We start from the raw sequence: 27,581 nt of genomic DNA, 5'->3' as shown, positions 1-27,581 counted from the left end.
AAACGCTCTGTTTCCGGGGCACGTTATGTTTAATAGGCATAGCATGTATTTAAAAAAAAAAAAAAGTATTAATAGGACCATCTCTTGATAGGAATAATATTAAATTGGTTCAGGCACCTCCATTAGAAGCTAAAGGGAAATTCTAAGGCGCTGCAATGGCAATCCAATTTGTAGGGTGGAGCGTGGCCAAGATCGGAGGTCTAGCGAGAATATTAGTAACAGCATATTTATTGACGGATCGGAATACGAATATAAACCCATGGGGTCGGAAACGGCGACCGTATGATTTCAAGGCTCCGGTGTTGCTTCTGCTGATTTACCAAACTCGCTCAGTAGCTCGGCTTTATATACTGAAAGTTTAAACATGAACTTAGTCCCTTCAATACACTTTACTGCAAATACTTTTTTCGAATTATCACTACGAGACAGTAGCAAGCGCGGAACCGGCAAAATCAACTGGTTGTATGGTTAAGAACGACAATAAAAACCAACGACTTAGCTAACGTTTCATAGTGTTATTCTCTTTATTAGTTTGACGCAGCAATATCATTTGATCGTTAGAGTTCAATGTTATTAAGGTCCGTGTTTTTGCCTATAAGGTCTCCCTTACAATCGTACAATACTAGTCATTAATGCTAAATCGCGCCCTGTAAAGCTGCTCTCAGTCTGGAGTTACGCTGGTCTACTAATTCGCCTGTATTTATTTAGGTATATATCAGCGGAGATACAAACATGATACTCATTGTGCAACTACCAGAGTACATAAGCCTACGTGCATCTTGTTTTTATTGAGGGTCGACGACTGTGCATCCCCCCTAACTTGTCCCTCACGCGTTCACCTATCCATTTCAAATTCCTATATGGCGCCTCTTTCACACTATAATCGCTTAACTTGTATTTAATAGCTCAGATTGACATTATTCATGGCATTTACATGGCGTATATGGTTTTTCATTTGACAAGCCACTTGAGTTTATGATCCAGATTTTACTCAATTGATTGAAAATATTCCCATTTTTTTTTATATTGTTACCGTTTGTTATTACTGTCTACTTCAATTACTTGTTCTGCTGTCGCAATTGCGATCATTGTTCTCCTGGCGAGCGTGGGCCAGCATCACTGTGACTACACCCCCGCGACGCGTCTGGGCGAAGACAAAGGCTTGTATATAGTGTTTAGGAATTACATGCTCCTATTAGATATAAGTTACAGTTTACATCATATCAAACCGCCAGATGGCATATAATTTTGCGAGGTTGAGCTTGCAATAAATCCATAAGGCCACGGACTCGTTGCATGTACGATTACCATTCAACGACCTAACAGCGCTAGGGTCATGTCGCTATCGTTTCCATCATCACTTATGTTATTTTGTAAATGTTCCATCACACTGTCAGAACTGTACTCTCGTCTTGAATCTGTACATTCAAGGGCCTGCATTATAACGTGTGAGTTAGTTTTTGTATAAGCATGCATTGGTTGGCTTCTCAACCTCGCTCCACTATGTTTCATATACGGAAATCTCTACATGTGATAAGGGTTGCGTAACAATTACTCATCGGAGATACACATAGAGAGGTGGTATCGCTGAAACTCGAACAGTTTGCCATTGAACGCAGCCCTACCTCTGCTATCGTATTCGAGAGCCTTAATTATTTCCTGTTATTATGAGCAGATAGACGTTCAACTAATTTTCGTTTATTTCTATTATTGTATTTTTCTGCGCTAACAGAAAGCGTAAATGAACATTCCGCTGATAACTATCGCCTTGAAAAACACGGATCACACTGTAATAATAACAATAATAATAACAACAACAACAAGATCTGTACCTCGGAGTCGACCTCATGTAATGTACAAATATAGACAAACATTGACAATGGCACACACACATAATAATGTATTGTTATTAATGGCGCTTGCGCAGATCATTGAATTAACATTATCAAACTAGGTTATGATATTGTTATTAAACGTAAGAACTGGTTGATATTGTCGTTTGTCTTATATTCAGCATTGCTATGTGCGTCAATTCACTTACGGTGGGTGAGCTGTAGTCCCTCTTTTCTACTGTAACCAACCCGCTAAAAATGCGCCAATGCGTATTTGTAGGATGACGGAATAAGAGTCCTTTTCAACGCATCATTTCTAAACGAGAAATATTTCCTATTGTTGCTTAGAGAGAGAAACGGGAGAGAGATCGGGACGGGGGAGACTGATATTTTGCGAAAAGCTATAATTTCAAAGGAGCATATACATATTTCTTGGCACAAACATGACATCACTCGACTCGACTGTGAAGTAAACTTTCCCAGCTTCCCTTTCGCTACACTTTTAGGTTAAATCAATATAACCAATCACAGAACTCAAACAGCTTCGTGATTGGTTATATTGATTCGTGGAGCAACGTATCTCCAGCGCGTTTATTGCCAGGATCAATCACGCCTGTATAGCGAGGTTCCCAATGCAAACCTGAACTAATAGTTTTTGTCTTGTGTCATTGTTGTGGTACCCCGCGTACGCCCGCAATATGCACTTATTATCGCAGCGATATATACTTAGCATCGGTGTATAATAAATATTTTATTACCGTCGTTTCGCATACTTTACGGCTCAGCTGAAGTGGCGTGGGTTGTAACTCAGGGCCAAAATTATGAAATAAAATTTTTTTTATTGCACCTAGGTCGTACTACTCTGCTGTTGGGCACCCGACGTTTCTACTAGGCAAGTCGAGTTCAGTTGTCGGAACCGAAGAATAAATTGTCTACGTTTTCCTTTGTCTATTCAGTGTGGAACCCGATTGTAGCGTTAAAACAGACCAGTCGATCATCACTAAATGCCTCGAGAGAACCTAGAAAAATCCATCTTCAGTTATCTATCGCTGCGGCACGGTAGTAGTAAAAAGAATAGAGATTACATGGGTAGCGGTGTTGTATGGGATTACTACACAGTCTTCAAGAGTCTTTTGTGTACGTCTGACACCATATAAAACCGTCGTTATATCTTACTATAGCTTTTCTTTGTCGCTAGTCAATCTTGTCTGCTCCTGCCTGAACCATACTGTCTTCTTGATTACGAAAACGTTCCTAATCATAAATACCGACGCAAACGTTTAACACACGCACAGACACACAGCCGGCTTGTCTAACTGCATGGGCCTCCGAAGAGACCTAAGATTTTCTGCCTCAATTTAAGGAAACGTAGATGTCAGTTAAACTGTCTGTCAGCTTTACAGGCATCCGAAGTTCAAAGATGGCACTCGCTATTGAGCAGGCGATACGAATTGGTCAGCTGCGAAGTTGACCACGACCATTTTGAGCCAAGTTCGTTATGAAACTTATTGCTCTTATCTTGATATTTTTTCTTTCATCTCGCTGCCGTACCAAATGTGGTTAAAATATGGCCCTTTCATATGTTGCTATTGAACAAGTCACTCGAACAATTCAATAGGAGCATATTTCGCGATAATCTTTTCCATACAAAGTGATATAATTATTCTGAACTTTGAAAAACGCTACTTGATTAATCACAGAGTCAAGTTACGTAGAAGTTTCCGTTGACAGCTGACCAATGAAACACAACGAAATACGATAGTACATGCAATGGTTACGAAACGAAAGTATACAGCTCCAATAACAACGGTTAGTGAGTTGTTTTGTCGTTGAGGCAGCTTGTCTAGACATACCATTCGGACATATATGCGAAAAAGGGCCGTATTGGCCAAGCTAACTATGCATCCGAAAGCTTCTCAATTGCGTCGGTTTGTCCAGCTTGTTGAATGCCGCAACTTTGCTAGCGTAGCTTTCAGTGAAAAGAGATCTAGCGCTACCAGTATGCTACTTCCTTTCTAGGCCTATGTTACCGTCCTTCAGCAGCGTAAGCCCGATGCGTCCTATATAATCAACTCAGGCCTTATGTACTTTCTGACTGTTCACTTTGAGTACACACTCACTTTTAAACACAATTTTTAAAATCTGCCATTTACCCATGGCAACACCCTACACGAAGATGATATATTCAGAGAGATTGAGACTGTGAAGATATGCCTAGCTGTTTCATGTAAAGAAGAACAATTAGGCGATTGAACTCATGCGTGTAACATTCTGAGTTTTGTCGAAAGTATCTCATCAGCACCAGAGATAGCTTTTACGAGTCAGCCGTTTCTTCTTTACTAATATTACTGAAATCTCCCTTTGCTAGCGGCCTCATTGGTCATCACGAAATAACTCGTGAGCTTCGCAATGTTGCCGTCGACACGGCATTCAAATATCTAGAATGCATATCTATCTGCATTCTAGACGTCTAAATGATAATAAATAATATAATTTAGCGCTCATAAACGCAAACAGATGCATTAAATAATATTCACACATTTTATTTTATAATCCTCTATGTAATTTTGCCATTCCTGTCAACCGATGCGCAAGACGAGGGCACCTTGATTAGTTTAGCGTGAACAGTGAATGCATATATAAGCCTCGCGTGGCTTCTGAAGTTCATCCAAATGTATATTACGGAAACGATGTTAACGGTCGCCATTGCTATTATAATCATGCCGGAGCTATAATATGTTCACAGAAATAGACTACCTGTCCAAATGATATCCATGCTTCCCGGTTGAAATACGGAATGAAAGCTACTATTCATTACGGATAACAGGGAGCATTTAGAATTTAGCAAAAGACTTGTTCGATGGCGACGATTTCGTAGGTCTCAGCTGGTTTCGTATCCCAGTTCCAGTACACACGCTACTATTGCATACATTTGCACGTACATAATTAATCTCAACATCACTTCTTAATTCGTTAATCAGCGAAGGAACAGTAAACTTATTGAATTCGTAAGGAACAAGGGGCCAAGTGTCTGCCATTTGCTAATGGGTACGTAAGTAAAAAAACCCTCCATCGCGTATAGTTTATATGAATGAAACTATGACGTTCCGAATTCGGAAATCTCTTGAGGACCGATCTTTCACGGCGTTTGAAAACATAGAAACCCGGTTTCGTGGCTAACAATTATCGTTGTAAAGCAATACGATGGGGGCCGTAAGGAAGGATTCGAGGCACTGCTTAGTTCATCCATTGTGTTATTGATTGGACGAGAGATAATCGATCATTATGAGCGGATTCTAAAGCCTTGCAGATGTATTCGTAACTGGGTCATGTCCAGAAAGGGTCTTCTTGAAAATGCATTCCCTTTTATGGAGCTGCAGTTAGTTTATAAGAAAACGTGTTGTTCAACAATTGAAAATAGGAACAACTTTTATGCAAATGAACGTTGAAAGGAAAACAATAAATAATACGACAGCCACGAGCAGTAGTGCAGAATACTCTTTTGTTTTCAATTCAATAGTAAACGGAATCCTTTTTATATACAGATACGTCGAAGGTGGCACTTTTTAGGTTAGATGCAAGCGCTGTTAGAATATTTGTTTTAGGCTCAGCCTGGTCAAAAAATATCAGAAACTTTATGCATCATGTAAGGATATACTTCCTGCAACTGCTATTGCTTTCTCCATTCCAAGGATTTAAGCATAAATTAGTTACTGACTTCATTGTCTTGCGTGAGGATGCTATAATTTCACTAAGTTTACTTGAGCACGCAATACTTTCTGCAACGACTGTGACGCTTGAGTGAATTTTCGGTCGTTATAGCTGCCTATCTCAAAGCCCGTCTATGCGTTTGGATGAATGCAGTCCTGACGTCATGTACAGGTTGAATCGATAGCTTACACACGGCAGAGTATTACGTCACAATACGAACTTTCAAAATTACTTAAGAAATGTGTAGAAGTTGATTCACCTGTCTAGCCTTTAATTCAGGCAAAGCAGGCGGTCCAAAATGGTTGCATACGATTGCGCGTTCAATTATGCCCAAAGACCTTTACACTTGCTAATTCTACAACTTCTGCGACAAGTAGTTTTTTCTGCGACTGTTCCAAAACTAGAAAAATTCGACTTCTTTGTGACGCACTCTTCTCAACAGTCTGTCACAGAGCCCATTATGAGCAAAGGCAATTGCTATGCAATCTCTAGACGCCTGCGTTACTTCCGCAAGTCCTTAACGGACCGCCGCCAGATGGTTGCACTTAACTGCTCCGAATAATGGCCTCAGAATGTTTAAATAAATGTACATAGATACGCAGATAGACATCCCGACAGAGCATGGCTAGACAGTCATTACCTTTGTGACCGATACGAATAATAATAACACATAATAATGGTGTTTATCTACAAATACGCAACGGCTGTAAGCTTTGCCATGACTTGACTATGCGTACGACATATTAGGACATGCTTAACTAGAATAATAGTAATAATAATGTTGGTGCCTATAAAAAATTATGAACATATTAGGCACGTGCCTCCTTGCTACAGCCGGCTACCGAGTTGAGGCTTTAGTCTGCGTCGTCGATTCATATGTACTTCGTTCCACCGCGAGAACTTCCACTGACAGACCGCACGTCTGCGATGAGTGGCCGACGCCGCAATAGCGTGGCGAATGTAGAATCATCGTTAAATACTTGTATGTCTAATCGTGCATAAGCTAATTCTTAAGACGCACATCTTCGACTGGATGCGCTTCCTAAAGCTTTAGGAGCAGTGTATTGGTTCTAACTGTTTTGCAAAAGCAATACTCTCCATCTTTTAAGAGCGCATTTGCTTGCTGGTCGACGCAAACTATCCTTTACCACACAGTATGTGATGCAGCGGTCCTATTGTTTGTCTTGCGTTTCGTTTGTATACGAACATTTCAATAATGCTTTTTTCATGTAATGAGATTTTCAGATGTTGCATTCTGAAAACGGGTCCTTCTTTGTCGAATAGCTTAATGATTGTTGTCCTGTTGCTGAATTTCCTGCACGTAGGTCTTAGGAAAGAAGCCGAAGTTATTGTTAAGATGGCCCTTCCACCAACCGCGCTCATCTCCTTCCTTTGACAAGATTGCTACCCGCTCACCTGTGAGAAAGTGAAGTAGTTGCAACAAATTCAAAGGTTACTTACGGTTCACTAAAGCCAGCCTTAGCAAATGTTCGTTAGTTCAGTCTTTCTATGAAGTGGATAACACACTTGCTTAAGCTGGTATTACCAAATTCGTTCTCTGACTGAGATCTTGCGTTTTCCATTGGGCATTGCCTTTGTTCAAAGATAATTCAAAACCTTGGCTTCGCAAACAAAGGAAACTCATTTGAGCTTTTTGATTCCACTCTTCAGGCTTTTTTTGTCCTGCACACAATCCCTACACGTGCATTGTAGTAACCGTAAGTAATGAGAAAGTTCATATATTCAACATTAGTATGAAAATTATCGTGAAGCACAAAAATCAACAGGGCGCTTTTACAATCTATAGCAGGTACTGACCTTTTGTAAGCGGTAGAAACTGCGCTCTATTTTGATCCCCGGCTGTTGTGTGGCTGGGTTCGAAATCATGAACCACAAGAGCATAAGAAATAACTGACGGTCCGACAGCGTTCGATACGCGTTTGTACGGCGTCCGCAGAGTCTCGTTGAGCCCCGCAAAACTTTCGGCCAGCGAATGTTCCTGATACCAGGATACAAGATCCAGAATGGAGCGAAACAGCTTCTTCTTGCAAAGATACAGCCATTCGCCGGTATTAGCGCCCGCCCCAGGAGGAGGAGGGCTTGCGTCCGGCACCAACACCTCACTAACAAAACTACACACTCGCATGTGCTTTACGGCACCGCGAACTTTTAACGAGATAGCGAAACCAGGCTGAGGACCCAGTTGGCTCAGCTGACCAGAAAGTTGCTTATTTGAAATTCGCACAAGGTAAGTGCCCTCAGGACATGATTCCAAGGTAGCCTCTGCTCTGTCGCGACTCATATTGCCTGCAGTTTAGTAAGTCAACAGAATTATGATAATGTTATGATTGCAAGTGCTGAGAGATGGGCGAAATGCACAAGGATATTCAAAAAAATACAACTACGTACAGCTTCACTAATGTTAAATATTGTCTCAGTCCTAAAATAAACCTGTATATGGAATACGTATTGGAAATAATACTAGTTGATAAATTATTTTACCTTTTAAGCTTACTTATCCGTAATAAACGCCTATTAAGTAAGATCATCACTTGATTCCACATACTGTATAATATATATTGATGGCTAAACCAGCATCCCCATCCTAGAGGCTGCAGGTTTTTGCTCTTCAACCAAAAGCTTCAGCTACCTAAGCCACCCGTTAGCTTATAGGGAGCACACTTGTAGCACACACAAAGATTTGTAATGATTAACTCACCGGCGAACCAGGGATACTCCTCTAGGTTCAACGAGGAAATCTCTTCGACGTGCTGTGCAGGAAAAAACCCTGCACGATTGCCTATCCGCCCTTCCCAAAGGACGACGCTTAATTTGCGAGTGATTTGAATGATATCGCCCGTTTCGAAGGTCAGATGGTCCTCGTTGTTTCCGCCATTATAAGATCGGCATGCACAAGCTTGCCCGATACTTGGTGCTGACCGGGATAGTGGAACGGGCGTAACGGAAGTTGGACTTTGTAGGTGACATGGCCTTGACTGTGAGATGCATTCTCTGTGGAGGATTCTTTGACATCTGCAAACAATAAAAAACAAAAAATAATTTGCAACTAATGCAAATTTAAGCTTTTTTTTTTTGTTTCGTATAGCCTATATATAACATATGCATTAGCAGCTTTTTCTGGCTTTGCTAAGCGCGTGCGCGGATTATAGCCCAGCTACGATGTACTGTCAGATAATATCAACAAGAAAATACACAATCAATAAATAACGCTACACAGGACATCGAACGCGTACGCTCTACTTAACCGTAACTATGTAAGCCAGATTCCTATTCATAGCCTTAATATTTAGGACCAGTGTGCATTTATTACATGCTTGTACGTCTATACTAGTTTTCTTACGAAAAATATACGTGGACATTTCACTTGGATGATAAACTGTTTGTACCTAGTGCATTGGTATCCCTGATAGAAGATCCCTTTCATAAGTTTATTGCATTGATGACAATACATGGGTGCAGCAAATGTTTTCATATCCAAACGCTCATGGTCTGTTTGAGCCGCTGCTGGAGGGTCGAGATTGTCCCTACAAAAAGCCCAACACGTACAGTAATATGCAGTAGTAATACTTAACAATGCATGTGTTCGTTATCACATCCTCTGGAGTTCGGCAATGTTGCGGTTAGTAAAAATTAATTAGTATAAATCATGGAGCCTTCAATGGATCAGAAATGAAGTTTGCTAATCATCATAACTTTAGATTTACATATGATGAGGCTCGTTGCAGCTACTAGAGTGACTCAAGTACTGATAGGGTAAAAATATGCTTAGTTTAGCTATTATTATTTTAATGTGAAAGGGTCAACTGACAATATGTTGACAGATTAATAGCAGGCTTTTTTTTTTTTGGGGGCTCGGGACGCTTACAGTGCTTTTTGGATAGCCTCTATCCATTTAAGCTTATCATCAAGCGTCTTCGTAGCTATTGTGAACGCCGTTTTCTGGTCGTGATGTACAAGTAGAAACTGATGTTGCCACGATTTCGCCGGAACTAAAGCCGAGGACGCTACTCCCGAGCTGGCGCCACCTGCACCCCCACCAAGTCCACCTAGCGGCTGATAGTCTTCCAGCCGGTACGAACCTAGAGGGATTGACTCCTTGTACACATACTGGTCACCCTATAAGGTAATATGTTTGTCAAAGCAGACGAAATAACAGGAGGAGGCAACGTAAGAACAGGTTCATTTTCGCTTAAGAACTCCTTCGAACTGAAGTGAATTCGCCGCGGGTACATTAAGCTTTTACATGTATTGAGCAAACGCCTAAATTAATTAAGTAAAGCACGTAACACAGGTCAAACGAATTAAGATATAAACAAACAAAGAGCCAGGAAGATTTAGCGCATCAAAGTATACGAAACCTCCGATGCGTGACGTGTTCGCATCTACCAGGATTATATGCGAAGCGTTCTAAGCCAAGAGCCATATGAAATAATCAAGGTGCTTGTGTTGTCTATACTCAATAATGTTTTAGTAAACACTCATAGCATCAGTGAGAAACGAAACAACAATTTATAGTTGGTTGATAGCCACGCACACGCGCAGGCATCTACGCGCGTTTGTTCATGTTGTGTTTATTCATAGACCTGTACGCTACGCGGAAATAGTAACAAGTCAGATGGCATCAAAGGACCAATACATGTAGGTGGCCGAATACAACATAGACTAAACAAGGCACGGCAGCTGCGTACTGTAGCTGATACAGATACTTGAAAATGCTTAGATGAATCAACAGAAAGTAGAATATTAAATTCTAATAGAGGATTGAAACATTGCCTAACAGTGGGTTCCTTGTCTCGCAAACAGATTTATAGTGCGCGCATCGGCTAGTGATCAGTTAGTAGCAGCCCTTTAGGTTTATTTTTCGATGGCTAACGAGTGTCGTGTATCTTGGGTTTCAGCTCTACCACAATTTCACACAAAACGAATTCAAATATGTATACGATGAGCCATATGCGCGGATATTTTTGCCACAATGCTGCACTACGATAGACGATAATTAAATCGTACGCTTTCAACCGGACAAGTTCCACCAGTGAAATAAATACAGTACGCTATCTTATAGCCGGTAAACGACGTTCAATTATATGACTATCTGGGATCTAGCAAATATTTAGTCAGTCAGACATGCATAAAGCGCGTTTGGAACAGCCGAACAAGTAGCCATCAAGATTTACACGGATATGACATGGCATGAGCCACCCCACGATGGTACGTACCCCAAGCCATTTGTCCACCATCTGTGTCCACCCACGACACAGGGTTAGTTAATGCCCGAGGAACAGAAGCAGACACAAAAAACAGAAAGGAAAAAGATTAAGGAAGGAAAACTTACGATATTCACTTTTCAACTGTCTGTTTTGATATCATGGACGCTGCCATTTCAAATGTCAACTGAAAATAATGGAATCAGAAATTTTCCTTGTCTACGATTGGTGAGAGCGTGTTAACAGTTAGACGTGGCGGTAGTTCGTTTTTTCACTGTTTTCATTTTTCTAATGTTTAGGTATTATAATTTGAAAAATTGTCATAAAGCATGCTCTTTAGTCTGATCTGGTAGCACATAGTCATCTTTATATAGAGTTCTAGCGTTTTACAAACGAAGCTTGAAGCAGACATCTTGAGCCTTCTAACATTGCGGCTCAATATATACTATGGATGTATCTAACGTCCGAGACTCAATTGAACCGTCAATCTGACGTTGTCGATTTAAGGAGGAACCCATAATTTTGCATTGCTCATTATATAGACCAGTGCTTTGCTTTTGGGAAACAAGCATTCACAGATATTTAGCTAGATCATGGACGAACGATTCTACCGACGTTGCTGATTCGCTACGATTAATACCATTGAAGGCCGCGAACAAGTGAGCCAGTGACACCGCGGAGGAACGTCACGAACGGAGAAGAAGGCAACTTCGGTGAGACAGAAACGGTAACTAGCCAAGCGAACCTACCCTTCAAACAAGTCTCTCAAACATGTATAATTCTGGCAATCATTTTAGTAGACTATTGAGATTGTTAGTGAAAGCTGCGTTATTATTATCCATTGTCGATTACTGAGCGGTGGAAGCATACCGAGTAAATAATGTCCGGAAGGGAACTAACAGCGAGTGGTGATTTCCGGCTCTGATGAGGGACAACAAACGAGGGTTTTTGTCCAGTAATGTGAAGATCAAGTATTTGAAAAATAGTAAAAATAGGATGCCCACATTTCCTTAAAAGAATATTAGGGAGTTATTCTTTTCAATCTTGAATAATCTGGCGGGTGTTAAAAATATTTTGCTTTTTACGTATCATTATTTTTTTTAACTGTCTTATGAAGCTTTGAACCGGACTAATTTCATTATGTAACTTTTAAATATCTATTGGAGCATTACCAGGCTTCCTAAAATATCTGTATCAGTTTGCAGCAAATGTTGTATCACAACAGTCATGAAACATAATCCGAATTTTGTTACTAAAATAACTCATAGAGTTGCCGATGGTAACTACAAACGTTCTCGAAAATTAAAGTAAAGTAAGTATTAAGTAAACACAATAATATTATGATAATGCATCACCTAGTGCAATTTTAAAATGAATACTCTCTGTCTGAGACGTTTTTCTTTTTTCTCACAATCTCACCTTTGTGGCTTTACAAAGGAGTAGAACTCGGTCGAATACGAACACATAACGATTTTTGACTCCTTGGTCTCTATGGCTTTTCACCTTTACTTCACCATCTTTGAGGAGACGGCCATGATCCCTTAGCTGCACGTTTCTTGGTAGATGGTAGTCGGTAATGGAACTCTGGATATCCCCTATGATCTGAAGCATCTCTGAGTCTCGTTTTACTTCGTTGATGTACGCAGATAGGTCCTGTAATTATGGCACAGCATTGAACCTTTACATGCGGAGTGATTAATAGTAATTAGAAGTGCAATGTTGATAGTAATCCACTATGACAGGTTCGAGTTAACTGCTCCAACAAACTGATCGACTATGAACCAGCGTTGTTGAATAGCTGGTTTTTGGGTCGGCTGCAGCGCAAATGGAACTGTTAATCGGCAAACTCTAAGATGGCGGCAAGTTTCGTCTGCCTCTTAACCTAATTCTCGTAAACTAAGAACCAGTAGAGATGTGCAGAACCGAAACTCAAGCAGTCCGTCTTGTCGTCATTCACCTGCTAATGATGAACGTACTTTGTAATTATATCAATAATGAGCTTCCGTCATACTTACGAGCATGGCTTCAAGCGCTTTCTCCAGTCCGAGGTAATCATCATGTTGGGGAAGTGTATTTTTTACTAGCTCCTTCAGAAGCAAATGGTATTTTAGAACACGTTGAATGGGTACACATAGGAGAGTATTCAATTGGTAGCGACCATCGTTTGTCTCTCTCTGGCACCTGTATTACAATGAATCGCAGCGTTGCACGGTGTTATTCACCCAGTGGCATGCATAACGTGTTAATTTTTCTATACCTAGCTTTATTTTACAGTTTATCTGAAATATGATTGATCGATTACGTGTGCTTCGCAGTGTCGATTGTTCTTCAAAGCGTTTATTATGTTATATGAAACAGCGCTCACTTGTCTATGGCCTGAGCGACGGTGTCATTCTTCGATTGTAGTTCCTGGAGAAGCTGCTGAGCTCGCGGGTAATTAGAACAATAATCCCCGTATACGATGAGTGAGTTTTTCCACCGTAGAAAGCACTCCGAGATGCGGCCGTTCGGTACCTGATTAGCTACGTGCAGGTCTGACAGAAGGCCTGTGTGCACCTCGCTGAGCCCTCGAATGTGTTTGAAAATTATCTGTTGCAAGTGATGACAAGAATAAATAAAAGAAAAAAAGGAATAAGTTTCCAGATAGTCACTTAAAGCTTAAACTTATTAGTAATCAAATAACCTGATTCAGTCTACGATAAGATGTACTTGCTTAAGTTTCCAAATTTGATCGCATAAAGATAATAACATACCTCAGCATCTTCTCGTAGTACAGGTTCCAGCGGCTGTTGAAATTTTTTCCGAATCATCTGTAGGGCTTGGATATAATTTTTTTCAGTTTCGAGAAGCTCCTGTATACATAGGTCACGCTTTTCCAAAGGAACCTACATTTATATTATTAAATATTGGCTTATTGTAACATCTGGCAAACAAAAGCACTAAATTAGAAGCTAAAATGATGCTTCCATCCATGCAGATGCCAAGGACAACCTTTCCAAAGAGCAATTTGCAAGGCCGCTTAGAACGTAAGTAAATAATAATAGTTATTATTAGATTGGATAAGAACATGCGTAAATTCCGCATTTCCACTTAACGACAAAACGCAGCGTCTCTACCAAATTCTAACAACAAATGAATGTAATACTATCATGTATTTGTGGTTACCCTTCTTGATGTTCTCTCATACCTCAACCAATTTATTTATTCTTTTTCGTCACAAGTGTTCAAACTTGTCATGTTGAACCTGTCCAACCAAAAAGACCCTCTCCATCGTCAAATGTACGGTTACGAATTTCATTTGCAACTAATTGGAAAAGGCAATAATCCTTCGCAGCGAGGTCTAGACAATATGGTGGGTGCAAAATGCCTTTCGCTCAAGCTCCTGTAGGGTGACTTTCGCAATCTTTGACTAGTATCTCGGCTTAGCATTGTCGTTGACTTTGCCTTGTCTATCGGATTTTTGCCACTGAATATCCGCCTTCGCCTGGTATAGCTGGCTTCTACACAGATCCCTGTTGTCCATCTTGTTCTTCTTAAGCACCCTTTAGTGTACAAGATCTTTCCAGTTTCGCCAAACCGAACGCAAACCATTGTCTTCTCAAGATGAAGACCTGGTTTAACTCAGAACTGAGGTGTATCCTTCAGGGTCAGCCATTACATTTTCCATCTACTTCATATCGACGTAGTACAGCTACTTCTTGCCACTTGTAAGAATTCTTGTGAGTCACTTGTAAGAACATAACCTTGTCATTGCGACTGGGCGTTGCCCAGTGGGGTCGAAATAATGAGAGTCAGCGAGAAGTTATATCTATCTATTCGTGCGCTTTACCTAGTCCATGACACACCCAGGCCCCTAATTTCCGATAGAATTTCGTACATTCATGATGCCTTAAAATAATCTGGCATTCGCAGCCTACCTACTTGGATGACTTTTTTTTTTGCCACCTGAGCTAGTCATTGACCGAGAGGCCGACTGAAGTAGAGATTCAATCCTAGAACCTAGCAAGCTTTCTCGAGCATTCTTCTCAGTCATGAAGCCTTCTTTATGTGCAGTACAAACATCTTAACAACGCTTTTTCATTTGGAATCTAAGTTTTCGGCGATACGAAATTCTAGGTTCTGCACGATGACACTGCTATGCACTCACAAAAGGGAGAGTAAATCAAAATGCAGACATAAACAAATAGTGGAAAGGTAAAAGAGAACGAGAATAACAAAACCAAACGGAATTGACTTGTGTTCGAATCTAAATAACAACTGTGTTTCCACATGACCGTGTACAACCAGCAACATAAGTTTCACACATAATTCATCAATACTGATGTGGCTACCAGCAATAACGGTTCTGTAGACCTGTGGTGATCCCCCAGCGACCTTCTCTCGAGCAAATGCACTAAATGAACTACCCCTTCGAAATGAGATTTATGTTACCTAGACTTTCTACTTGTGCACGAATTTTCGTGTGTCCGACAACACGGCAATTCAATAACTTAAACTGATAAAATTTATTCGAAAAACAAAGTACACAAACCGTCTTAGGTTTCGGCGCGCTCCTCGGTACAACGCAGATTTTGTGATAGATCTCTTCTGCCTCGGTAATACGTGGACTCCTTGGTCCACCAGTTAGCTCACCATTCATGTTACAACGCCTATTTTGGATTGCATGACCGTCGCCATTTGTCAAAAGGCGTATGAACATACAGGAACAAAGCGGATGAGAAATCAAATACAAAACGAAAACATTCACGCAGAACTTAGCACGATAAAGAACTACTGATTTCTAGCCGTATGCGTATAAACATGAACAAAAATGAAAGCAAATTAATTTCCAAAATAATAGCAGCCTGAAAAAAGTATTGTTAGTCTGTAAATACTCCGATCTGGCGGAAACAGGCGGGTTGGGGACGGAATCACAAACTGGATTCTATTCGTTTATGCTGAACGGCTCAAATCACTAGCGATCACGTAGCTAGGCGCCATGCGTTATACAGAAATACATCCATTCCATTCGTGTATCGTTCGCTGGTTTGCCGGTAGCAGTCGTTCAGAGTCTATTTAGCTACCTGAGTCTTAGGTTTGAGTTTCAGCGATACATAGCAGAGCTCCTCGTAGAGAGCATCAGCATGGGATCGCGTCCGTGAATCCCCCTGGATAGCGGGGAACGTAAACGCCATATGAGTTGCTTCACCGTCGCTGTTCAGTGATGCCCAGAACAGCGAGAGTCCAAGAGTGATGAAGAAAGTTGTAAAGGTGCACACGATACGGACCGCCGCGTATTCAAACCCATGGCAAATGTGTATCGCATACAAAGTTGCCACAAGACCAAGATGGAATCAGAGGTAAAGGCAACATAAGGCCAAGACACAGATGAAGGACGTTAGGACATTAACAAATGGCGGCATTATACTTCAACTACAAAATTTTTAACTCAGCAGACCCACTACTGTTCAAATGATTAGTGGTTAAATAACGAGCCTTTTACTTTTCAGACCAATTAGCTTTAGAAAACGAACAACACGACACAGGTGTAGACACAAAGGAAGTTGTTTGTTGAATACAAGAAGGTAACTTTAATACTATAAAATCAAGCAGTACAATACTTAGACTAGTTTTATCTCAAGGATATATGTAGTAATTAGAGCTAAATTTTTCATCTTCAAGAATGACCCGGCCAGTGTTATTCAATCGAATAGGAACTGTATACGAACTCATTTGTTTGTCATTGATCATTGTTTGCCACTATATATGCTTATGCAGAGGAAGATTGGTAAATTTAACTCGTGAGCGAAAACACGAAAATTATAGCATTACGTACCCATTGTTGTCAAATGATGTACCATTTGGTGTTGCCGTTTCATTAAGAAACATGCTTTGATTATAATAGTCGCTGTTACCAATTCCCTTCGGGGCCTTAAATCCACTGAAATCAAATAAGTAGAAAAGTACCGATCATGTATGCATTAGACACAAACCTCGAAGAACGTACGCCAATTCTCTTGTAGTATACTATCAAAGACTGCGCCGGAGATTCCACGTCACCGTATGGGGATCCCTACTATTTATTAGTAAAAGAGTTTCAACATTAGTTGTATAAGCTATTACGAAAACGTATGGGAGAGTGGCTAGGAGCACACTGCTAAAACAACCTCAAGTTTAAGGACAGTTTTGAGCATTTAACCAATTGTTTAATTTAACCCCACTGCGGGAGGGGTAAAGCGCTAAACACATCCATATCTTTAGCGGATACTTGACGATTCTTGCCAGCGGTCATTCGGTACCGTTACATAATCGACTATGTTTTTGGTAAGAGTATAGGTATTGACGGGAATCAACCCGGTGCAACTTGCGCATTTGGGTATTAACTAGCTTTTATATGAACGCCGAAGGGCATTTTTTTTTTCGGTCTGAAGCTGACTTACATAACTCCAGATTTTAAAGCCGGAGGAGAATTGGACATGGCCGCGAGTGTGTGAAGGACGCGTTTGAAATCCGTGTATTCGAATAACATCTCGGGCTCAAACAGGTCTGATGGCGACTTCAGATCTGAAAGCGAAACCACGACAAATGTACTAATCTGGCTTAGTAACGTAGTTTATAATTGGCAACGTCACAAAAGATAGTATTAAGTGAGTTAAAAAGAAGCTATGAAGGCGAAGGGTGAAGAGAACTCACCGAAGCTCGTGGATAACGCCTGTAGGAATGCTCGAATGTTTTTATTACAAAGAAACTGTGACTTTTGTGGCCGCTGAGACATGTCCTTGTGGTCAATGCAGCCTGGTTGCAACTGTAGAGCGAGATTGCACAACACGACCCCATCGCGAAGTGTATACGCCAGATGTTCCACCTAAAAACGCCACCGTCGCAAAAATATGTTTAAACGTCGATTTTTGGAGAAATACATAGTGACGGCATCAACTAGCGTGCTCGTTGTCCTGAAAAATGCTATCAGCTTCTGAGTTCAAGCATGCGCCCCACATGCCATACTGCATAAACATGGCCGCAATCAACTACTATATACGGACAAAGCTCAGAGAGAGACACAGCTGTAAGCGTGCAAAGTGAGTTATAAACTTGGAAATCTCTCGCTTATTTATAACTGACGTCCATGTTTATCGCATCTAATTCGCAGTCCGACGAGTTTGGTGTGGCCGAAAAGGCGAATATCGAAAAATCCTAATTCCAGATACTTCTAGGCGATCGCTAAGTAATAGCCCGTTTGCCCAACAAATTTCAATAGAAACGCTAACAATAAGAAACTTAATAGTAGTACGAAACGAATACGACTTGAGACTACGATTATGTGGCTCTAGAGCGAATATACATAAGAGATATAACACGTAAATCGGCTCACTTACTCCGGCATCGGGTGCCATGACTATATGATCTTTCGGCAGCATGTCCAAGTCCACGAGCCACCGAACCGCCTCCCGCCAAAGCGTATCGTCTCCGCCAGTATCTACTGCCACTGGTGGAGTGGCGCTTCCGGCAGCTTCGGTTGTCATCACCGCAGCGGACATCCTACCTATCCTGTTGGTCCTTCCGTTACCTTAGGACCTTAGCTCGGGATCCTCCACTCAGTATCCTATACGGCAGCGTTTGCTAGTTGTGGCACCTTAACCTTCGAAACGTTTCAATACCGTGATGAGGCATGCGTTGCTACTACATCCTGCGCGAACAACGATTGCAGAAACAAGTCACTACAAGCTATCTAACTGAGTGTTTGCACTACATACGTGATGCGCACGGTCAGATAAACTGAATTAGCTGATATTACATGTACATACGTAGTATAACAGACACGCAGATATGTTTTGTTGAACTAATCATCATATTAGACACAGATAAGGCCAAGCTCAAAGCAATCAGCACCGTCTAGCGTCTGACGTTGCCTTATCATCCTGTTTACTATGTAAAATTTTCTGAATATTTTAAATCATGACATAAGGACTAACTCTGTTGCTACTATCGCAAACTTTGTGATTCAACAAGCGCTCTACCCCTTCCGGCGTTAACAGCTGGAACAAACTTTATTTTTTGTCTTTAGTTGCTTTTGGAGTCTTTTCTATAGACTGCTTAATTATTAGGAATTCGAAGCTTCTGGAAAATAAAATGACAAGCGTATCACGAGAACGAAGTCAACAACTTGATGATCTGAAAATTGCGTGACGAATCCTTTTTTAATAAAAGGCAAATTAAACTTTATTCCGTTAACACGCAATGGCCAGTAACAGTTTTAAAGGACAAAAGATAATTAGATTTCAACGTATAGGCGGGCAGTAACGAGTTCTCTGCTCTATTAATCCTATATAAGAGCGTACACTAATGGTGCATGTTTAACTCGCGACCGATATACATAATTAGCAAATATAAATGTGCTCTAGGCGTTACGTTAATATTATACTTTTCTTATAATTGTTTAAGGAACGTGACTATGCGGTACGTTAATGGTGAATTTTGTCATTTATATATATTATTTTTCAGTTTATAAAACTATATAGATTGACTGATTCTGGCAAGTATCAATCAGCTATAAAACTCTGACAAAAAGCAATGCGAGCAAACAAGTTCCCTGGTCTTTCACACTCAGTCTACCTCGGATCAGTATTATACGTACATGGCTATAGGAATAACCAAAAACATGTATCACCCTAGCTATTAAACTAATTTTGCTTATTGTGATATATTGACGCGACGGGCGTACGAGGACTGGCGGTGATAATTTACAGCTGTTGTTTTATATTAGTTTTAACGTTATCGTAAAAAACAATGTTTAGCGGCTGTATGCTTGATGTAGAATTTGAGACGGTTATTTTTATATGGGCTAAACGACGAAGCATGACTTGTTCAGTAATGCTTTATTTTATGTGTTACTGTGCTGATTCGACGTACGTACACCGACGATAAATCACGAGCATCGATGCCGCGAGGACACCCCTGAGCGAAACTCGACGGAATGTTTTATTAAGGATTGAGGTGCAGATACTTCAAAAAATGAGTATCAAATATTGTCAGGCTCATCGACGTTTAAAGTTTGCAATTATTATGGCAGATAATAATTCAGAGCACCATTAAGTCATTATAGTGAACAATGTACGCAACTGCAACGAAGACCAACTCTACGGGCTATATTAGAAACCTTCTAATTGCACATATTGGCGTAAGTGGAGACAATGCCAAATCCATAAACCCAATGAATTCCCTCAGACAAAACGATCTTTTACTTTTAAGTATATTCCGTTGCTCTCAGAAAAAGGCTTTGTTGAGAGCATGTGGTTTCTACTTAATTAAAGGCAGCGCGAGGCCTGTTTCAACCTATCCAAGCCTAGTGTTGCTAGAAAGTATGCTATATATATATATATATATATACTTATTCATGGACGAAGCATAATCACTGCGGGACTCGACCGACGAGTCGAGTCTGCGGTTAATGAAACTGCGTCCGTATATTGGACGGCTATTGCAACTAAACAAGCTCAAGACGGCAGCCCTTTATGCTACCAGCAACGCTTCACACGAAGACCTCATTTCAAGGTTAGTGTCTTAGGGCCCAGAAGCCAGCTAGAAGGGACGCCATCTGTCGCAAGCGCCCGCGACAGGCATACGTGGGTTCGAAAATTACGAACACATGGATAGGAGATGCAAGCCGTTGCTCTTGATGATTATAATTAGGTTAGCTTAGGAAAGCGATACGCACTTCATCTTCCTTGACATGTGCTACACATAGAAAACGGCCATGCGATTGACAAACTCAATTCTACCCTTTCCTTTTAAAACCCCATCATAGTTACTCAGTTAAAACAACATCGCGATTTTCAATACAAGTTCCTCCTAGGACCATTGAAATTTTCACGCGCTTAGTAAATTATAAACGCTTATTTATTAAAACATCGTAATTGGTAAGGACGCAACTGCGTAGTCACAACGACATTATTAAGCAATGAGTTCATAATCATGGACAATATATGACAGAAACATAACCGACCAGCCTATCTGTAACTAGTTTAAAAATCGATTTAACATTACTACAAAGCACAAACGATCACCATATCCTTTAACGCGCAAGCGTCTATCAAACATTGCTGCTTTTTTTTTTTTTACTAATTAGCGTACGAGTGTCCAGAGAAGCAGAGCAAGCCTTGACTTTTTTCCAGAAAATAAGTCAAGCAGGAATCGCCAGAAAAATAGTTCATAATAACCCCCCGATCTTACTACAAAAAGTTTAGCGACACATATTCACATTTTTAGTTTACTTGTTATCCTACCTTCTTTTTTGATGTCCGCAGTTTCTACAGATCTCTTTGAATTCATTATGAGGAAGTGGTTATATGTTATGGTACATTTGGAAGTAATGTGTGAATTAGTAGGTGAACGGCGTGGTGAGAATATAACATCATATGAAACATTACGAGATAAAAAAAGCTCCAGTAGAAAAGCTGCGCCTCCGTCGATGCCTGAGTCAGCCGCCGCATTGGGGCAGCCTATGCTAGATGACTTCGAAATTCAACGGCATCTACAGATTGCACAAGCGTAGAAGCGGAAATAACGAAAAAGCCGAGAAAATATACGATATATGAAAAGGGTGGAATGTTTGTTTCACTTGTCTTTCCTTGCCCTCGAAGAGGCGCTGTCATCCGTTAGCCCTCTAACGACATTTCGTGGAAAACGCAATTGCTACGGGAGGCAGAGTGCGACCCTTCTTACGCATGTATACGGCACGTACGCGATACTGGCTGTCGCATCGAGAAAAAAGTCAAGACAAAAAGATTTAAAACGCAATTTTTCAGAGCTACTCCCCGCATCTTCTCAATCATGCATGTTGCCTGCTGTTCACGTATCGACGTATTAACGTCACCCACAACAACAATGTTCGCAATCATATCGTCATGGTTGTCGTCATTCAGTAACTCCAGCGATGGAGAGGTCAAAAGAGACGCCTTCCTTGCACTCTAATGATCTAATCTTGGATGATATGGCCATTATTCCCCAGGGGCAATCCTTAAGTGTCACTGTGGCATATAGTTTCGTCCATGTTATAAGCCTGTATCTGCGACGAAGCAAAATGATATGAGACCACAGAGTAGGAAAACAAAACGGGCGCCCTTCAGAGCTCACAAAAGGCGAACACGTAATAACGTACATTTTCTCGGGGTCGCTACGAGACCAAAAGCAAATCCTCTATGAATATAGATATTGTAAATGTTTCGAAGATGCTTTGAAAGCACAATATGTGACGTCTAAGTGGCTAGCTGCTTATATATAGTTTGTCCAAATCACTGGACGGTCTGTATGTAATAATATATATACATACATCTACGGTGTATTTATATAGTTTGCTGTCTTTATTGTGGTGTCAACCCTTGAACAGCGGCAAAATGTAGAAAAGTATCTATTGCCAAATAGCAAGGCTTACACTTTTCAATCGGCACTGTGTGAACCAACACATATATCAGCGGTCAAAGCAAATATCAGCGCGATACAACAATGAGAATACTAAACTTCTAACCCTTCAGGGATTGGGACATGGAATTAAGTGAAACGGGCCGCCGCATATATCGTTACGTGCTTGAAGATCAGCATAGGTAAACAGACACACTCACTTAAACTAGTTTTCAAATGCCACCCGTTAGTTTTGAGAAGGTGATGCCATGATCACTACCTTTCCTAATATAAAAATTACCTAAGGATATTAGTTTTTTCAGAATCGTAATCACAATGTAAAGTTATCGTTCACATTTAAGAAGAAGTCACAGTCCCCACTTTAAAGATCGTTGAGAAAATTAAAAAATAGAGAATTTCACGCAATTCAATGCAATAGAGCTCAAAATATGTTTAAAAAAAAAGAGGTTAATTATATATTTTCAGTAGTTACTTGATGACTGTTATCCCAAGGCTAACTGAGGCTTCCACGCTTTAAGGTTAACTCAACTAACGACGTAACGGAATACTGCACGCCTATATTGTCCGAGCAATATTCGAAGTAAGCTTCACCCACTTAAAGTACGTATTGAACCTGGCGCAAATATAATCTTGTAAACAGCCCGCACTATTGTGTTGTGCGCTGGACTCATATAAAGACGCAAATCACAGGCTCAATTCCAAATTTTGCCGCTAATTCTTAAAACAAAATTTAACAAAACAATTATTATTATTGCTCATCACATATAATTCATAAGCATTGACCACTTCGTCAACCACACTAGATTGGATCATCTCGTCATTGCTTTAAACAGTGCAAACAGCCTTTATAACGCATTAACTTACGGAAGACGGATGAGCCTTTTTTCCTATCGTTGTTCCTGTGATACCATGTATTCATGGTCCTTTTTTTTCTACTGATTTAGTTTCTCGCAGTTTATATCTATCTGCCTCCTATATCTATTCCTGTGCGTTATTTTTATTCTTTCACTTCTCCGTTCTGCTTGTTTTCGCCAGTATCAAGGGGCAAACAACAAAAAGAAGTCTTCTATCGCCTCTTTCTTTGGGCCGCCCACCTTTCAACCCGGCTAACTGCAACTACGGTCCGTTGCAATGGTAACGGGGGCGATTTTTGGCTACAACTCCACCGCATCATCATATTCTAGGCGTAGCTGGCTACCAGGCGGCCAGTTAGTTGGCTCAGACTGCCTCTTAGGTCATCTGTTCGTTCGCTTGGTGCCTGTCGCTTATTACCGTTACCACCGCTATGCCAGCGGTATGATAAGTAGTCGTTGTTGCTATCGTCGTTGCCGTAGGTCAAGTTTCATCGCAGGCTCTAGCAGGTTTACTTTACACAAACAAGGCAGGTTGAGAGTGCAGAGGCACGATCTTCTTTTGTGGGCCAGAAAAAAGAAATAGAAAGAACGCGGCTAGGACCTTCTGCTGGCCATCAGAAAAAAACCGCAACCGTTAACTGGCCTCCAGCCTGTCTTGTCTACCACCTCTTTTCGCGCTTGACCGCGCTTCAAGACAACCTTAGACAATTCAGGTTCAGCAGACCTTTGTCGTAGTGGCTGCGGACGGAAGCGTCGAAAGTTCCATTATACTAGACAACTTTAATAATATACGTCACGCTCCGTGACGCTAATTAGATTTACAGTAGGCTCGATTAAGTGGGCGCAGTACCGTTGGCGATTACGGCTTCAATGATTATACCGGTTTATTTAATTCATTGGGGATTGGAACAACTGTCAAGGTTCGCGTTGTCAAATATATGGATTCTATTTCGATTCCACTGTTAAAACTATGACAGTAACTATGTAGTGGAACGGTTTAGAGGTAGGTCTTATCCTTTACTTATATAAAGCATTAGCTTCCTCATGTTCTTGTGGATAATATATAACCCAGCTCGCTAAGGTTAATCAACTAAAGACAGCATAACCAAGTTTGAACATTATGCTTCCACAACAACAGCGAGTTCGTTTTGGCTGTCGATGGATGGCGTCTACACCGTGTCAACGAAAATTAATCGGACTATAGTCACATATGACCGGACGCAAAACCTACAATATTTTTATTAATTGTATACGACTCGCTTGGTGACCCTACGGTCAGCACCCCGAGATCTTAATCGGTTCACTTTTTTGACCCCAAGAAAGAGAGACCCATGTGCACGATTAAAGTCGGGTCATTCCATGAAGATAGTACGCTAAATAAACATTGCCCCTGGGAAAAGCTGTCAATAAGGAGAATGTTATTTTACCTCAGACTTATGACCTGCCATAAATATGTCAAAAGAAGCTTAACTCATATACTTGTGATTAGCAAAATCTCTCAAAGGTCTGACATGAGAATCTCTTCAGACGAAAATGTATTGACAAAGAAGTTACTGTAGATATGAAACATAGTTTCTTAAGACCATCAGTGTAATCATCGCGTTCGTAAAGGTCCGACGTAGACGACACGTAACACACGTGCTTGTTAGTTTTAACCAAGTCGCTGTAAATTCATTGGACGTTTACTGAAACCAATGCCTCATCTCTCATTTCTCTTAATACTGCCTCTGCACAGCAAATGACATAAGCCGACCGCCTCTATATATAGCAGTAAAATTCGACATGTAATATAACCTTGCTATATGACAGGTCGAAATGGCTTTTGTTTCAACAGTTGTTTTCAATCTTCCACACTACTGTATTAGACCGTCAAATACTGACACTTACGCAAAGCAATGCAGCTTCGTACACGGGACTTGAATAAACACAACATTCTAAAGTCAGTGAGCGGCTAGCGATAGCTTATTGCTACCTGCTGGTGATTAGAAGTTGATATCCAGACGTTAAGTAGCTTAGAGAATCGGCCGTCAAGTGTCCATTTCTGAGAGCGAGTTTTATTATCTAGCAAACCGGCCAGCTAGCGCCCCATTAATATAACGCCCGTTAGTAACTAGGTAAACAAGGGCTTGAATAATGTAAAGACGCAAATACGCTGACAGCTCCCCATCCATCTCTAATTGCGCTCCCAAGAAAAAAGATCTACATGTTTCGATTTTAACGATATTGTGAATGCATGTTGTAAACATTATAATTGAGCATATTTTGGGTTCAAGTTCACAATTAGAGCTGCCTGCAATGCAGGTTGCCATACCGAGTGTTCTGATTTACCAAATATCAGGTATAGATTTTTAACGTAAAATAATTAATTAATGTAAAGCGGTTATTCAGCTCGAATATGAAATCGATTGTTTATATCTTATTTAAAAAAAGCTTCGCATGATCTTCCTTTGTCTTTTACTCTATGTTCGTTAGTATATGTCGAATCGCCGGTAAGCGGAGACCGAAAAACATTTATCAGTTCCTGAAAACTACTATCAGTGAGCCATAGTATCAGACTATCCGATCGTTGGATTGTATACATACGGAAGATGACACCAGATTTTGTTTCTTCTGTTTTACCAAATCAGCCATCAACTAATGCATTATGTTAGTCATCGTTCGATATTATACCAGTGTTATCACCCAGATGTTGCAGCTAGCATCAATTCATTGTAATTAACTTCGGACGCAAATAGATCTTGTGGGCCGTATGTGAGCAGGAGCCTGCCTGTTTTTTTCGTTTTGTGTAGTAGGTTCGACAAACTTGTCTTGATCCTGTTATAGAATTGCAAATCAATGTCAGTACGCTCCTCAAGATAAGAATATTAAATAACTTTTACTTTATACCATAGAGTTTAGTCTGTCTATGTTTCTACTATGTCAATGTACTTCGGCTTCATTGTCGACCTGTTACTGGTTACCGTAGATGCCAAACGATGATTAGCGTCCCACCGATGGTTATTATTATCAAACAACCGATAAAATATGACAGTGCTGCTCACATATATATATGCATGTGTTGTACGCTGCTCGAAATCACTGCAGTGACTAAAGCATCACGCGCGAAAAAGCGAAAAAAACAGAAACTGTTTGCCTACAGACGGACATAACTTCCGCGTAAATAAACAAAACTTTTTTTAGCTATTTTACCGTCCGTTAATGACAATCGATAAGAAATAAGACATTGTTGAAAATAGAACCAATAAGATCATTTGATACGGTTTGTAAACCCTCAAGCCTTCAGCAGAAAGCCGTGAAGATGATAGCACCTGGACTTATGCCATCGACCCAAATTAAAGACAAGCTTCGAAATGCATTAGCTTTACACGTGTGAGGTCATTTACCTATTCATACAGTTTAGCTGTCAACACACGTCGTGTAAGATCGTAAAATACACGAAATTTCTAGTTTACGAAATTCCACTTTCAGCATTAAATGCTCTGTTTTCCAGCCCTTAGTAGGTTTATTTGTCGAAGGCACCGTCGAAAAGTTTTAAACTAAGTTACTCACAATTTACTGCTTGAGGAAATTTCTACTTCGGTTTGCTACATCCCGTACCTATAACGAAAAATAAAATACTCATCAAAATCTCGAGACTACTAACTTTGGTAACTTTGAATGATCTCTTAAAAGCGCCTGACATTGCTACCTGTACCAAATTGATATGTTCAGTTCTATTTAGAATTTCATTTGGCAGTTCTAATTTTTCTAAAAATCAATAGCTGCTTTGAGCATAAACTGATCTCTGTCAATTCACACGGACGGAAGGTCTACCTAAGCAATTTAAGTCGAATGGTCACTTTATCTGTTACGCATAGACTTAATGAAGTGTTCTTCAGTCCATCTTTAAGCTATAAAGTACTACATTGGAAATCAAAAGAATGTAGTCTCTCCTTACCACTATCGATCATCAAATTACTTTTACATACACCTGTTATCAGCTGCCATATAAGCAGACGTACCGCCGGTCCGATGCCTAACGTAATGCCACCTCTTCGACAGTTAAGTTATAAAATTGATAGCTTTAATGAGTGAAGCCAGTTGTAGCGCGACGAATGTCGTTACTGGTTAATTTAAACAAATTCATCATTGAAATACTTTATTCAAATAATAAACAAAGGCCGCGATGAGTAGAACTCACGAGCAGTCTAGGACTCATATACTCTTATATAAATAACAAAACTATGTGTTTGCTATCCCAGTATATGAATACGAGCCATACGTTCACTTAGCCGGCCTTCGAAGCTAATAACATCCTATTGGCATATTAATAAGATGCCAACATTTTTCCGCTTGCTAGAACATTTCGCCTGTCCTAACAGATTCGAGGATCTTCTAGATTTCTTGTGTGAATACTGGCATATGATGCACACTGTAAGCAGTTTCGAGAAGACACTGTGTGATCGCGTATGATTCTATGGCTAGTGGTTGGACGGTGTGCCGTGTGCCTGTACCGCATTAAGAGTCAGCGCGACAGTGACTGCGTCTACTTCCGACTGAATCCGCCAGGTGGCGCCTGTTGA

General features: G+C 40.5%; 1 protein-coding gene across 2 annotated transcripts in view; it reads right to left on the bottom strand.

Annotated features, from left to right (window-relative positions):
* Window positions 1-495: 495 nt before the first annotated feature.
* LOC111261691 (protein vav) overlaps window positions 496-27,581 on the bottom strand; it is a 34,738-nt gene continuing 7,652 nt past the window's right edge. Inside the window, exons 3-17 of one of the 2 annotated variants that reach the window (XM_022835357.1) lie at window positions 18,124-18,434; window positions 17,441-17,612; window positions 17,188-17,311; window positions 16,584-16,688; window positions 15,300-15,417; window positions 13,522-13,653; window positions 13,134-13,357; window positions 12,784-12,949; window positions 12,188-12,421; window positions 10,781-10,801; window positions 9,430-9,680; window positions 8,951-9,088; window positions 8,263-8,576; window positions 7,362-7,850; window positions 496-6,959 (exon numbers count right to left, since the gene is read on the bottom strand). In XM_022835357.1, coding sequence (XP_022691092.1) covers window positions 6,829-6,959; window positions 7,362-7,850; window positions 8,263-8,576; window positions 8,951-9,088; window positions 9,430-9,680; window positions 10,781-10,801; window positions 12,188-12,421; window positions 12,784-12,949; window positions 13,134-13,357; window positions 13,522-13,653; window positions 15,300-15,417; window positions 16,584-16,688; window positions 17,188-17,311; window positions 17,441-17,612; window positions 18,124-18,285 — 2,781 coding nt within the window. In that variant the 5' untranslated portion in view covers window positions 18,286-18,434 and the 3' untranslated portion in view covers window positions 496-6,828. The remainder of the gene's footprint in view (window positions 6,960-7,361; window positions 7,851-8,262; window positions 8,577-8,950; window positions 9,089-9,429; window positions 9,681-10,780; window positions 10,802-12,187; window positions 12,422-12,783; window positions 12,950-13,133; window positions 13,358-13,521; window positions 13,654-15,299; window positions 15,418-16,583; window positions 16,689-17,187; window positions 17,312-17,440; window positions 17,613-18,123; window positions 18,435-27,581) is intronic. The other variant, XM_022835365.1, reaches the window with a different exon arrangement.

The sequence above is a fragment of the Varroa jacobsoni genome, unplaced genomic scaffold, assembly GCF_002532875.2.
Source record: "Varroa jacobsoni isolate VJ856 unplaced genomic scaffold, vjacob_1.0 scaffold_63, whole genome shotgun sequence".
In the NCBI taxonomy this organism is placed as follows: Eukaryota; Metazoa; Arthropoda; class Arachnida; order Mesostigmata; family Varroidae; genus Varroa; species Varroa jacobsoni.
Note: the sequence above shows the minus strand (reverse complement) of the source record. Positions and strands in the feature narration are given on the sequence as shown.